The 14,264-nt window shown below is 43.2% G+C and overlaps 1 protein-coding gene across 1 annotated transcript in view; it reads right to left on the bottom strand.

Annotated features, from left to right (window-relative positions):
• The window catches only part of CSMD3 (CUB and Sushi multiple domains 3), a 710,986-nt gene that overhangs the window by 298,974 nt on the left and 397,748 nt on the right, over window positions 1-14,264 (bottom strand). Inside the window, exon 13 of the mRNA XM_066624387.1 lies at window positions 4,216-4,319. Within this exon, the coding sequence (XP_066480484.1) occupies window positions 4,216-4,319 (104 nt within the window). The remainder of the gene's footprint in view (window positions 1-4,215; window positions 4,320-14,264) is intronic.

The following is a 14,264-nucleotide window of genomic DNA, read 5'->3' as shown; positions in this document are numbered from 1 at the left end:
TAAGTTGATACTTATCAGTCTGATGGGAAGTGTATTGTGTTTGAAGAGACGTGGCTGTAAGAGTGTCCCCTGGGGCCACTGCTGTTACATGGATTGTGAATCATCAGCCTTCTCTCATTGCAATTTGGAAACATATTTTAATTTCTGAATAGCTAATATATCAAATTGCATCCCAAAAGGGGTTTCTCCATTTCACTTGCCACCAAGAAACATATCAAAGAGAAATATATAAATGAATAAATCTTGCTAAACAGATTAAGATGTCAATTGGAACAAGAAATAACTCTGAGACAATCATGCTTAGGCTGACAGCACTGTAAATTGGAAAAAGATTTTCAGCAAATTATTTGCACATCTTTGCCCACAAATCTTCTTTATTATAATATAGTGGCAACCTTACTTTGAAGTTTACAAAAACTTGAGTAATCTCCTGATAAGAGAAAATGATGGAGTGTTCATTTGCATTCACAACAAAATGTAATTTCATCAGTCTTTTTAAATGTATGTCTTGCTTCAGATGGACTGCTACAAAACATTAGCATCTTGGACTAGACATGTGTAAAATGATTCATATTTGCCAAGAAGAAAGCAATGAGGGGTGCGAGAAGAGAAAGTGGGGGAAAAAAATAGTAGACGATTGTATCTGAAATGATGGGAAATGATGTTGACGTCGTGTTTATATTTTTCTGAGGGCTTGTGGAACATTGTGATATGAAAGCAATCGAATGTCATGATTTCTAGTCAACCCACAACTTCCTATCACACACCTGAACTACTAGACAATATATCATTAATGGGAGATGCTCTCCACCTGCCCCGTTAGCAAAGGTATGAACCTTCCAAGGGCTATACAGAGAATGGAAGATGTGAAATCATAAAACTGTGCGGGGGGGGGGGGGGGACACACACAATGGGACGACACAACAGGGTGAAATCAAAGGGACAGTGTCATCTCTAGAAGCATATTGTTAGTATTTTAACTGTAGCTGTTATAAAACATCTACAGTAGTGTTTCTGAGACTATGGGTCAAGAGTCAATTTCAGGTGGGTCACATAGCCATGGGACAGATGACTGATCAGGAATGGAAACACAGCTTCCATTTCAGAGGACGTGAACTTTGACTCTTTCCAACCATGCTGTGATCCAGATTCGGACCCTCATTTTTTTTTTTTATTTCCCACAGGAGGGAGGCTCCAGGCATGGGGGGGAAATCCAGATTGAGACCATGATGGAGGAAAAGAGTTCATCCCCCTTTCCCATGCAGCAATCCCTATCTTGAATGAGTTTCCCACTTCTGTGGTTGCTCTTTATTTTAGAGAACAAGCACCAAAAGCAAAACTAATCATGTTTTAAAGCTGGAGATTGTTAAGGGGTCTGCGTTATTCAATCCTAACCCACTTTCCAGCACCGACATAAGGGCAATGCAGCTCTGAGGTAAGGGAACAAACATTCCCTTACTTTGAGGAGGCCTCTGTGAGTGCCACTCAATTGCAGGATGCAACATATCCCATTGGCACAGCTATGCCAGTGCTGGAAAGTTGGTTAGGATTTGAGTTTTACAATCTAACCCAGGGGTGTCCAAGGTTTTTGGCAGGAGGGCCACATCATCTCTCTGACACTGAGGCAGGGGCCAGGGAAAGAAAGAATTAATTTACATTTAAAATTTGAATAAATTTACATAAGTTTACATAAATGAATATATTAAAGATGAACTTATATGAATGAATGAAGGTCTTGCAATAGCTCAAGGCCTGGCACAAAGCAAGGCTGGCCTTTCCTTTGCTGCCACTATTGCATCACAGACATGAAACAGCGAGCAGTGGAGAAAGCCCTCATCCCACAGCTTACGCAAAGAGGTCAAACAGTTGCCTTCACACTGAGAGCAGTTGTGTCGGGCCAGTGCAGGCTGCAACAAATCTCCAGAGGGCCAGAGGCTCACTGGAGACTGGGGGCTCCCTGAGGGCCGCACTGAGAGGCCTTGAGGGCCGCATGTGGCCCCAGGGCAGGGGTTTGGGCACCCCTGATCTAACCACTTGGTTGAAAAGTGGTATGTAACTATTCTTAATAATGAAGAAGAAGAAGAAGATCAAGCTGTGATCAACAGTTCATTTTTAGAATATCAGAATCCCTCTCTATCCAGAGAAAATTGTATTTGTATTATAATTTATTTTCCCATCTGCCAATTCACTGACAACACCAAAGCTCCAAGCTTTGACTACAGAAGAGTAAATTCCATTGGAGTCAGTGGAATTTACAGTGACTTTAGGATCATGCTTTAAGTGGAAATCACATGCTAAAATGTTTAAATAACTTCAGGCTGTCATTCATTAATATTCTCTTTAACCTTCTTTAGAAAGAAGGTAGATTATGTAGAGCCCAAAGATCTTTCAAGGGATTCAAAATGAAGGTCAGTGAAGGCCATTGTACCAATGAAAACACATGGCAGTGGGGTGATTGCATTGTGAAGAAAGGGTCTTCTCCCCAACTAACACACATGTATTAGAATTTTTGTAGAGACTCCAACACATGCAGTGCATGTAGCTGAAAATATAGGGGCTTGCTATGCATGTTCTAATGGACATGGGTAAGGTCAGGGGTCAATTCTGCCTTCCATGGCCCTACATGCACTTATTGTATCTACATGGAATATCTGGATGTGAACATGCACAGAACTAGCTGAATTTGATTCTTAGTAATGCAGTTCCAGAGAAATGCCAGATACAGAAACAATCAGTAAAAAACAGGGCAAACGTGCTTGATGTACTTTTGTTTAAATTATGTCACTTATCTTCAGGTGTTGGCTCCTGTTCTAGCACATCACAACCACACAATTATTTTTTTTATTCACCCCCCCCCCCAAAAAAAAAAAAAATGATGTTCTGGAACATTCTTTTAAACGATGAATAAATTGTGATACAGCATAGGTTGCATTTCATGTTGCCACACACCTGTCAAGGAAGAGGGGACTAGGAGAAGACAGGCTGACTAAGAGGAGAAGCACCTAGTAGTTAGCATGAATGTACCTCTTCCTGCTTCCTGTGTTCTTTTTACTGTACAAGCAGGTGTGAAGGAGAAAACATTAGTAATTTTTACATGGCTATCATTTCAGGGCTACAGAGACCAGACATGGGGGGGGGCATCTGGGAACACTCCCCCCAGGAGATCACCAAACCTAGGACTCATTAAAAATCAAACCCACAGTAGCATGTGCATGGGAAAGAGCTGTCACAACTTACTGTAGTATCTATGAATATGGACTAGGCAGGCATAGAGGTACTAGGCAGTACCTATTTTATGAAACATCCAAAAGAAAAGGAATTAAACAAAAAAAGGGAGGAGAAAAAGGGAAAGATGCAAGCAAGCTGATGGAAAATGTCTGAACTTGGCTGGATGAGTAAAAAGAAAAGTTTTAATCAAATGGACACAGTCACCATTAATGCAGATGAGCTGGTGTCCTACTCACAGAGCTCAATCCACAGGCTGCCCCCTCTACTGTGTGAGTACTGTTAAAGTGGTGAAGTTGGCAGGGTGGGTTTGTAGTAAAAATGGCAGATAAAGCAAAATTCATTCCCTGACCACCCCAGCTATAAACAGTTCATAGCACTTGAAATTTACATTTTCCCTCACTTCCTGCATTTACTCTACAGTAAGGGGGTGTCTTCCAGGTACCAGCTCCCTATGACAGACTGACAGAAAACCACAGTGAACTTCCTGGTGATTGGACCTAAATAACTTTTTTATGATGTCATCACCAGATTGGTGGAGTAAAACCCACCAGGCCTCACAATTTCACTGCTTTACCTAGATAGACAGGATTGACTGCCAAATAGCAAGGCAACCCTTACTGCCGGACAGAGTAGCTCTAACCAGTCAAGAATGGTTCTGAATTCACAAAATCATATGCTCACTATAGTTTCAAAAAGGGACAAAAGCCACTTGCCAGCAGTTTTTTAGGTTGCTGAACCTGCATAGGAGCTTCGGTTTGAAGTGTCCAAAAATAAGGAAATATAGGTGAAAATGGGGGCAGAGAGAAAGAACAGGGTATTCATCAAAATACCCCTGCAGAGTAGCTAGACTTTTTGAAAATCAGTTGCAGGCAATTAAAAAGAATAGTCAATGGTGGTTCTATATGACAATTTGCCACACTTCACAGAATGCCACATTTGTGTGAAGATGGACATCAACTCAACAGACTATAAATTGAGGAAACTTACACTTGAAGGACCGTTCTGGGATCACCCACTTCTCCTCCATCTCCAATTGTTAATGTGTCATAGCCAATCTCCAGATCAAATTCTTCAAAATTAATCTGAATAACCTGGCAGGAAAAAATAAATTGGTATTTAAAAATGTATATTTTTCATCCTCTATCAACAATATCAATCAAAGACAGGGAATTCACAGAAGGTCTTATAGCACACTCCTACGTGTGTTTACTCAGAAGTAAGCTCCACTGCATTATTTGAGGCTTAGTCCTGGGTAAGTGTGTTGAGGATCGCAGTTTTAGGTTATTTAGTAAGAATATACTTTAGGGTGCAATCCTAACCCTTTATGTCAGTGCTTTCCAGCACTCTTTGCTCACAACAGGAGAGGAAACTGAATGCTTTTCCACATGCGCTGCCTCAGACACATCCTCGGTATCACCTAGCAGGACAAAGTTCCAAACAACACAGTTCTGGAATGAGCTGGAATCCCTAGCATGTATGCACTGCTCAAACAGAGACACCTGCATTGGCTTGGTCATGTCCTGAGAATGGGCGATGGCCAGATCCCAAAGGATCTCCTCTAAGGAGAACTCGTGCATGGAAAGCGCCCTACAGGTAAACTACAGCTGCGATACACCTGCAAGAGGAATCTGAAGGCCTTAGGATTGGACCTTAATAGGTAGGAAACCTTGGCCTCTGAGCGTCCTGCTTGGAGGCAGGCTGTGCAGCATGGCCTCTCCCAGTTTGAAGAGACACTTGCCCAACAGATTGAGCCAAAGAGGCAAAGAAGGAAGGCCTGTAGCCAGGGAGACACACCAGGGACAGACTACATTTGCTCCCAGTGTGTTAGGGATTGTCACTCCTGATTGGCCTTTTCAGTCACACTAGACGCTGTTCCAGAAGCACTTTTCAGAGCGTGATACCATAGTCTTCCGAGACTGAAGGATGCTAGTGATGATTTCCAGCACTGGCATAGCAGTGCCAATGGGACATGTGCTGTATCCTGCAGTTGAGTGTCACTCACAGGGGCCTCCTCAAAGTAAGGGAATGTTTGTTCCCTTACCTCGGAGCTTCATTGCCCTTATGTCAGTGCTGGAAAGTACTGACATAAGGGGTTAGGATTGTGCTCTTAGTCTCTCATATTTTATTTATATATAAATGAGTCATTTATCTAGGAAAAAAAAACAACAAAAAACTATGGACGTATGGGGCAATTTACCCCTTCTGCCACAGCACTTCTGGCAGTACAATGCAATCCCTAAGGCCAATATTCTAATTTAAATATAAAAGTGCGTGTGACTATGTGCATGCAAGCACTTGTCCAGGTAATAGTTAGAAACAAAAATTCTACAGCTTTGACTATTGGTACGTAATAAAACTCTTCTTCTACATGTAACTCAAGTTATTAAAAAGTAAAGTTTAGAACATAAGAAGAGCCCTACTGGATCAGACCAAGGCCAAACTAGTCTAGCACCCTCAGCATAAGAACATAAGAACAGCCCCACTGGATCAGGCCATAGGCCCATCTAGTCCAGCTTCCTGTATCTCACAGTGGCCCACCAAATGCCCCAGGGAGCACACCAGATAACAAGAGACCTCATCCTGGTGCCCTCCCTTGCATCCTTTCGGTTCCCTCCCATGCAGATGACAAGATTCAGAGAGGTGGGGGGGGGGCTTAAAAAGCAGTTTGTGATATGGCATGAGTAGGAGCTTTCCATTCACAGAAAAAAGACCAATATTCCACTTGTTTATGTGGCACAGAAACGGACATTTGTGAAAAACAGGTTCCAAAACAGGTCCACAGACAGACACACACATACACACGCACAGCATGTAGAACTAGGTCTATGGAACCCGGACAAAGTACAGAAACCTACTCCAAGATAATTAATGCATTGGTGCTGCTCCGTGACCAGGGCCAAGTATTCCAGAATGACAACATCCAGGCAGAAATTTGTATTTTCCGAAGCATCCCTTGGATGAATACTTTTCTTTCTTTGTTTCTTTTTTTTGTTTGTTTGTTTAATGTTAGCAAACACAATCTTGAGTTATCTACATATCTGAAATTTGAAACTGGCCAGGTGTTACAGTGAAAATGAAATCATTTACCAACTGTTCAAGTTATTGGAGGGTAACAAAGTATGTTCAAAGGCAACTGCCTGTAAGCTGCTAATTTCCATATCAATTTTGATATAATGCACACTGTCTCCAAAGTGTCCTTGAACAAGTAATTCTGACTTCTTTAAGCATAGCGAGATGGTCATGTAGATGGAGACTGTTCTTCTCAATCTATATGACCATGTTGCTATAATGCTCCATATTTTGTATTGTAGTGTATTTGTTATTATTGTACACTATTTGTGTTTTATTGTGGTCAGCTCAGACACCTTATTTGCAAGAGGAAAGGTGAGAGAGAAACCTTTAAATGAATGAATGAATAAATTCCTAGTGAGGGATTTAAACAATGAATGGTCAGATAAACTAAATAAAGGGGATCTGACATAAGCGATTTTTTCCCAATCCCTGCCATGGAGAGAGGCACAGGCTTACCTGCTCCTGATTGGTCCTGCAGGGCTCGGAGGAGGGTTCAATGGGCTGGCTGGGCTGCGCCTTGCCCAGCCAGCCCAGAGTGGTCCCTGCAGCATCCCCCTCCCACCCTCCCTCTCATCAGTCCAAGATTAGCTGGTTGCTCGTTGAGGGCCGGGTAGGAATTTTTGGCTGGCACACAAATTGGCCTGGTGTGTTGGTTTCTTTCGCCTACCCTGGACTGAGGTAGGAGGATGCTGTTGTATGGTAGGTTTAGTCACTTTGGTAAGAGGCGTGTGGGGTTGGGCAGGTAGGCCTAGGCTATGGTGTACAATCTGAGGTATGTCAGGGCCAGGGGTGAGCCAGAACCGCGCCCATGTTGCCTGACCGGCTCGAAGGAGGCTGGCTGGCGAGTCCCTGGTCTGGAATAGGCAATGCCCATGCAGGGTTTAGTTGTAGGTTGTGCTATACAGCTGCCTCAACCCTCAGGGGTTGGTGAGGATAGGTAAGCTTAGTCCCTGGACCGAGCATCTCGGGGAAGTTTGGTGGCTTGGCTGTTTTTCCCCAATTTAGATCCCCACACATCAAGTTGGGATAGTTAGTACCCTGCTGCTTAAGTAAGTAAGTAAGTAAGTAAGTAAGTGGCCCAGTTTCATTCCAAGCCTATGCCTGTGTGTTTGTTGGTGGTGCGGAGTAAAGATTTCTTTTATTCTTTGGATTTATAATGTACCTTGTTTTTCAGGCATTCATAATGAACATTCATGGAGAGTGGAGGTGGCATCACAGCACCAGGCTTCACCCCTATCCCTTCATAGTGTGTTGTTATATGTCTCATGTACTGTGTGTTATTCATCATCGTTTGACCTCTGAGTTCTTCAGTAGTGCTTACAAATGTTGCAGTAGAAGTTATTTACCACCCACTCCATCAATACACCTACAGCTCACTCCTATCTCTGGCAGAATACGGGTACTGCCAGTGGAATCAGCAGGATCGAGGAGGAAGTGCCTGGATCCTACCAGAAGTCACCTGGATGCCTGGATCCATGACCAGTGCTGTGCACTCTGGACTGCCAGCCAGTGCAGTCACTAGTGGCCACACATGTGGGCAGGCAGTGAAACATCCGCTGGCACAAGCTGAGTTGGTTAGGAGGCAGGTGGTGGAAGGGATGAGGAGGGAGTGGGAAGATCAGGGATGCTTCTGGGTGGGGAGCGGAGAGGAGGCAGGAAATCTGCTCCTCAATCCCCCTATTCCAAATCCATGCTTAATTGCATGCAAACTTTGCACACAATGTATTGCATTTTGCTGCATCAAAGTGTAAATTCCAAATCAAGCTGGGAGCCGGGAGACCCATGATGGGTTTAGAAAATGGTGGAGGCCTACTCTGCCAATCCCTCCCCCCCGGGACCAATCTGCCCCACCATTCCATCCCTCCACCCAGAAACACCCGCTCCCTTCCTCTGAACCACCTTCCCCCGGCACATTTCATACCTCCTCTGGTGGATGTCATTGGATGCGGCATCAGCAGGGCACTAGAGGTTTCCCCGCTGGTGCTGCTTTTTCTTTAAATGGCGTAAACGTGCTTGACAGCACATTTGTGACACATGCAGCTGGTAGAGCTATTGCAGCAGAGTGGTAATTTAGGATTGTGCTCTTAGTTGTTGTTGTTTCCCCTTCCAGATTACAATGGATTTGCAGCCCCTGAATCATATCTGTTGTACACCTCCCAATAAATGAGCCCCAGAAGCATTTTTCTTCCACCCAACCCAGTGGTAATGTCAGCATCGTGGAGATGCAGAGAACAATGAAGCCCCTTCTCCATTGCTGCTGCACCTGCTCCATTGTTCAATGGCTACTGATTTCTAGCACAAATACCATGCTCTCTCTCTGTGTCTCTCCTTGCTGAAAACCTTATGCTCAGTGAAAATTAATTCATAACTGCCCCTTTATCCAGCTAAAGAGGCAACTATACTATAAGTAGTACATTATACTATAACCAGTTTCAGTTCTGTGCCTGGCACCATGGCACCTACTATGGTCTCTCATACACCCTCACCTATAATCTTTCACTTTTGTCTCTCTCCCCTTATTTTATCTAAGAAAAATCTTACTGCCCTTTCCTTTTCCAGTTTCATTTCCCTCTGTTCTCCAGAAGGAACTCCCTTTCAAGGCTGTTGCCTACATCACTTTGCCATTCTTTGTTTAAATTATAGTTAGCTCACATCCCAAATGTTCCTACATAGAAGAATGGGAGCTGGTCAGCATGTCTACTTAGCTTCCCAGATGGCACTTCAGGAGACTCTACCAATAGCTGGCTGCCTGAACACTATGTCTAGGGAATTAAATGAGTATGTTGTCAGTGAGTCAAATTGAGCCTCTGTCTGAACTGACCAGAACTGACTTTGTTCTCTACCTTCATAAGTCTTACACTGAATAAGGCAGGATGAGACAGAATGAAAGAATGTGGAATTCAAGACAAGGCAGATACCTTTCATTCCTATGTTTTCAAGCCAGCTAATTTAAGGCTTTAATCCTATATGTAATTTATGGAAACTAAGCTCTATTGAACATTATGGGACTTATTTCTAGTAGACACGGATAGAAATCTTCATTTGCCATGTTACCCTGTTTCACACTGTAAACTGGCATGGTGCCACTGTAAAACACAACAATATACAGAAAGCAGAAATAAATTTTCAAATAAATGAAAAGAGGCATTTAAGCAGACAAAATTTCAAGGTAAAGAACCTGTTCTGCTGTGAAATAAGAATTATTGGCATGATGGGGGCGTGGGCAGCCCAATCCTGAGCTGCCTGGTGCCCAGAGGAGCAGTGGCACCAAAATGGCTGCTCTTGAATCCTATGGCCGCTGGGCAGCCACCGGCAGTTCCTTGGGGGAAGGGGACATTTGTCAGGTCGGGAGGACCAACACGGAGCTCTGCATCCGGCGGGTTTGCTCCATCAGTCCAGTCCCCTCCCACCCTGCTCCCATCCCCGTAAGGGGCGACATCCAGGTGGCGCACAAGGGGTTTCCAGCCAGCAATGACCCAGCACAAATGGGTGCTGGGCTGGCACCAGTGCTGGGCTAATAGTAAGCATCATTGGCGTGCTTTATGGCATGTTTGCAGTGCTCAGCGCCAGCACTGGGCCGGTGTTAACCATATAGGATCGGGCACTTAGCCCTCCATCACATTGGACATTTCCCCTATTTATTTTGATTGGACTTTACAGACCTAAGTGCCCATTTAGGGTCAAATACACAGTGTTGTTTGATCCTGTGTTCATGTTTGTTATTCTAAGTAGTAACCTTGCGAGAGCCCCATCAGGATCATATTACTAAAGTTAGAATTGACAGAACTTTAGATTGGAGCTATAGTTTTTGTTGGGATTATAGTTTATTTTCGTTTTGTGCTAGTAGCACAATATGTAGGAAGGCTATATAATTATGGCATTCCATATTGCAGTAGCATTTCAAAGAATTCCACAGACATGGTAAAGTTTGCTCTTTATCATAAGCCATGTGACCACTTTTGTAAGAGCTGAAGAATTATCTACAGTGGAATTCAAGGCATATCTACTCAAAAGTAAGCCTCATTGAGTTCACTGATGTAGGCAGCCCAATCCTAAACCTGCCTGGCCGAGTAGCCCTAGAGTTGCATCCCAGTCCCATGGGATGCAGCAGCAGCCATTTCAGCACTCCTGCAGCCATGGGCACTGGGAAGCACAGGACTAGGCTGTTCTTTAAGGCAGGGGTGCTCAGACATTTTGGCAGGAGGGCCACATCATCTCTCTGACGTTATGTCGGGGGCCGGGGAAAAAAAAGAATTATTTACCATTTCAAATTTGAATAAATTTACATAAATGAATATATTAGAGATGGAACTTATATGAATGAATGAAGGTCTTGCAGTAGCTCAAGGACTATAAAAAGCCTTGCCCAAAGCAAGGCCAGCCTTTCCTTCACTGCCACTGCTGCATCACAGACATGAAGCAGCAAGTAGTGGAGAGGGCCCTCATCCCACAGCTCAAGTGAGAGGTCAAACAGTTGTCCTCTTACTGAAAACAGTTGCGTCGGGCCAGCACGGGCTCCAGCAAGTCTCTGGAGGGCCAGAGGCGCATTGGAGACTGGGGGCTCCCCAAGGGCCTGATTGGGAGCCTCCGAGGGCCACGTGGCCCCCGGGCCAGGGTTTGGGCACCCCTGCTTTAAGGTTGTGCCCTAAATTACACATTGGAAACATTTCAGTCATTAAATCCCTCTGGCTTTCCAAGCACACTTTCAGATGTAGTGCCTGTCATGATATAACAGCATTCATGCAAAACATAACGACCCATTATGTGTCATTGTACTTGGGCAGTAAAATATATATGCTGTGTCATCTCAATGTTTATTTGCTGTCACCACAAATCAGATCTTAAGAATAGGCTGTGAATCAGGTAATGCCTTGTGAGCCAGCAGATACATGGCTCAAGGCAGGGATACATATGCATGTGTACTATCTGATAATACAGATTTGAACGTATAAACTTTCTTCATTAGAATGCATTGTGGTTGAAGACCTGTGGGGTGATAAAAGTGTAATGGTTTTGTTTTTTTCTTCACACATATAAGTTGTGATTTAATGTTGCAATCATCAAGTGCTGACAATCCATGTGCGAATTTGCACTTACATTGCAAGGAGACAGAACCATCAGACAAGCAAAGTGGTGAGGATTTATTTTACATAAGAATTTATGACTTCTTCCTAAAATATTACTATAAGTATATCAAACTGCGAAGATTAGACATTTCCTAGTTCTCAGTGCTATCTTTCTTTTCTGATAGCAATTATGTTCATTCGTAACAACAAAAAATGAATTGCACACAATTTGGACAGAAAGATTACAATTTGTAATGAATTACAACTGTTTGAATATAGTTTTAGCAACTTTAATGTTATGTGTTAAGTGTACATATACACATAAAATGCACATAGGTCTCAAAATTGTTAAGATGCTTCTCCATCATCAAGAGACTAAAAAAACCCAATCCTACCTAATCATCATTCCTGCCAATGCAGTCACCAAAGCGTGCACTATATCTGGAGGGGGCAGAAGTCTCCTCTGGGTAAGGAAACCCATGGGGTTCCCTTGCCTAGGGGCAAGGCCTTGCTATGCTGCTAAGTCTAAACCAGCTGCATTAGCTATATAGCTGGTGCAAGCCTGAGTGAACCCAGGAAGGTGGATAGATGTCAGGATGAGGGGTAGGAAATCAGCTATTCAAGTGCCTCCAACATGGCCTTTACAGCCTCAGTCCGCACTTCTCCCCATACTGGTCCCCTCCCACTTCTCTCTGCACTTCTCCCCACCCTACCCAATTCTTCCCCTACCCACCCTGTTCTGCCCACGCCCCACAAATCTCTCACCCCTGCAATGACCTATGGTACTTGCATTCGGGGTCAAGGTTAGGCCACTGACATGTCACCATTGTCACTCACTACTTGTGGCAGCAGCCCAGCTGCACGAAACAGCATACACGTGGAGTCTTATTATTCCTGAGGGTTCAGCGGATGGCAAAAAACGCACTATAGCAAATCAATTTAAAAAAACAAAGTCTCTTTGCTCTGATGGTTTAAAAACAGCCTTGTCGACCTTTGTAATGCACACAGAGGCCATCAGTCTCTCCAGGAGCTTAGGCTTCACTAGGAGATAGCAATCCCTCCCTTCACCAGGAGCCCCAGCAAGGGGGAAAGAATGGAGAAGGTGATAATCGCCGCCATTTAGCCTTCTTTCATGTGCTCAGGGGAAAGGGAGGAGTGAAGCCTGCAGAGAGAATGATTGATGGACTGTCACTGGCTGTGCTCTCAACTGTTTTCCTTTAATTTAAAGGGCCCTTTTCATCAGCTTTGAGATAGAAAGAAATCTGTGGATAATTAGGTAATACCTGTAATCCATTTGTATGACTGTCTCTCTGCAACAGTAAAAAACAGTTTTTTAAACTGTGATTTTAAAGGATTTTCCCCCTTCTCCAGGGTTCAGCACATATCTTCTTAGTTGCAGGGGCCATTTGTATTGAGTCAAATCCGTGTATTAAAAATCAGTGTATAACAAGGCTGGACCTATACTGCCTTTTGTGACAGCCGTAAAGCATCTTCAGCTGCTGGAATGCTAATTCTGGCAGCACAAGGCCCCATTAGGATTGGGTCAAAACTTTGGTAAGAACATAGTATTAAAATAAAGTAGTAGTTTTACCATCATTTTTTTTTAACCACTAAAGTAGTAGTTCTTCAAATCGTAATAAACACAAAGTCAAAAACAACAGAAAAATCTTTAAAGTGACATAGGTCGCAATCCTAACTTGCACTGGAAACAGGCAGGCCAGTGGGCTTGTGCTTCAACCAGCACAAATTTGGGGCCAATAGCAGCACAGCCCAAGGCAAATTCCTGTGGCACACCTGCAGACCATTCACAGCACATCATGCCACTGCAGTGGTTGAAAATGGTTGATTTAAGGGAAAGATATCATTCTTTCACCAGCAACCCCAGTTTATACTTATGAAGGAATCATTTCTTCTGTCCCCTTCAATTACGGTATGCCAGTTTCTTTCCACTAGTTCAACATCAAAAAGTTACAAAATTATTCTTTAAAGTGTTTTGAAATTCTATTCATTTTACTTTGACAGGACAGGTATTTGCAAGTGTTAGAATAGCAGCAGCAGGAGGTTTGAATAAAACAACTCCCCAACAACACACCCTTCACAGTTTAAGCATCACAAATACATGCCAACATTTTAAAAAATGCATGCAGTTGTGTTTTTACATAAATACCTCAGCATTACAAAGGAAAGGAAAACAAAGATTATTTCAGTTACCCAATGCCAGGAGAAGGATTCCCTACTGTGCAGTGTGCTCCACATGTACTTCAGTGAGATGCTTTTACTTTTTGCTGATGGCAGACTGTGTTTTGAACTGTGTACAGATCCACATCAGTTTTTATGAAAATTGTGCATGCGTAATTAAGGCTCTGACCAGTTGTGGGACTATAGGAATTAGCCAATGGGATTTTGAGTCCCTATGCAAGCATCAAACTTTTCTGGGGGTAGGGAGCAATTACAATATATCCAGCTGTTGGGAATGGATAGTAAAGAAAGATAGTAAAAAAAAAAAAAAAAAGTAAAGCATGGAAATAGATCAGAAAATATGTAGATGCAGATACAAACATTTACATAAGATGTAAGCCGAATAGGTGATGCAAGAAACTGTTCTGGGAGGAGAGAAGCCAAAATGTGAGGCAAAGATTGAGACAAAACTGAAGCCTTGTGCTGCTGTAATGTTTTTGTATGAAAAAGGAGCAAGATCATGATCATGGAGGCAGGTCCTATCATGCACTCAATTCCATTTGTCAGTCAGACCTTGCATAAATGGCCTATGCGTTTGGTTATCACTTGCACTACCCATATACCACATTTTCCAGTATACAGATTGTACAGCTCATGCCACCATATAACTAACGACAAACTAATCATGCAGAGAAGATGCAGCCTTTCTCCATTCATGCA

This window comes from Tiliqua scincoides, chromosome 4, assembly GCF_035046505.1.
Source record: "Tiliqua scincoides isolate rTilSci1 chromosome 4, rTilSci1.hap2, whole genome shotgun sequence".
Lineage (NCBI taxonomy): Eukaryota > Metazoa > Chordata > Lepidosauria > Squamata > Scincidae > Tiliqua > Tiliqua scincoides.
Note: the sequence above shows the minus strand (reverse complement) of the source record. Positions and strands in the feature narration are given on the sequence as shown.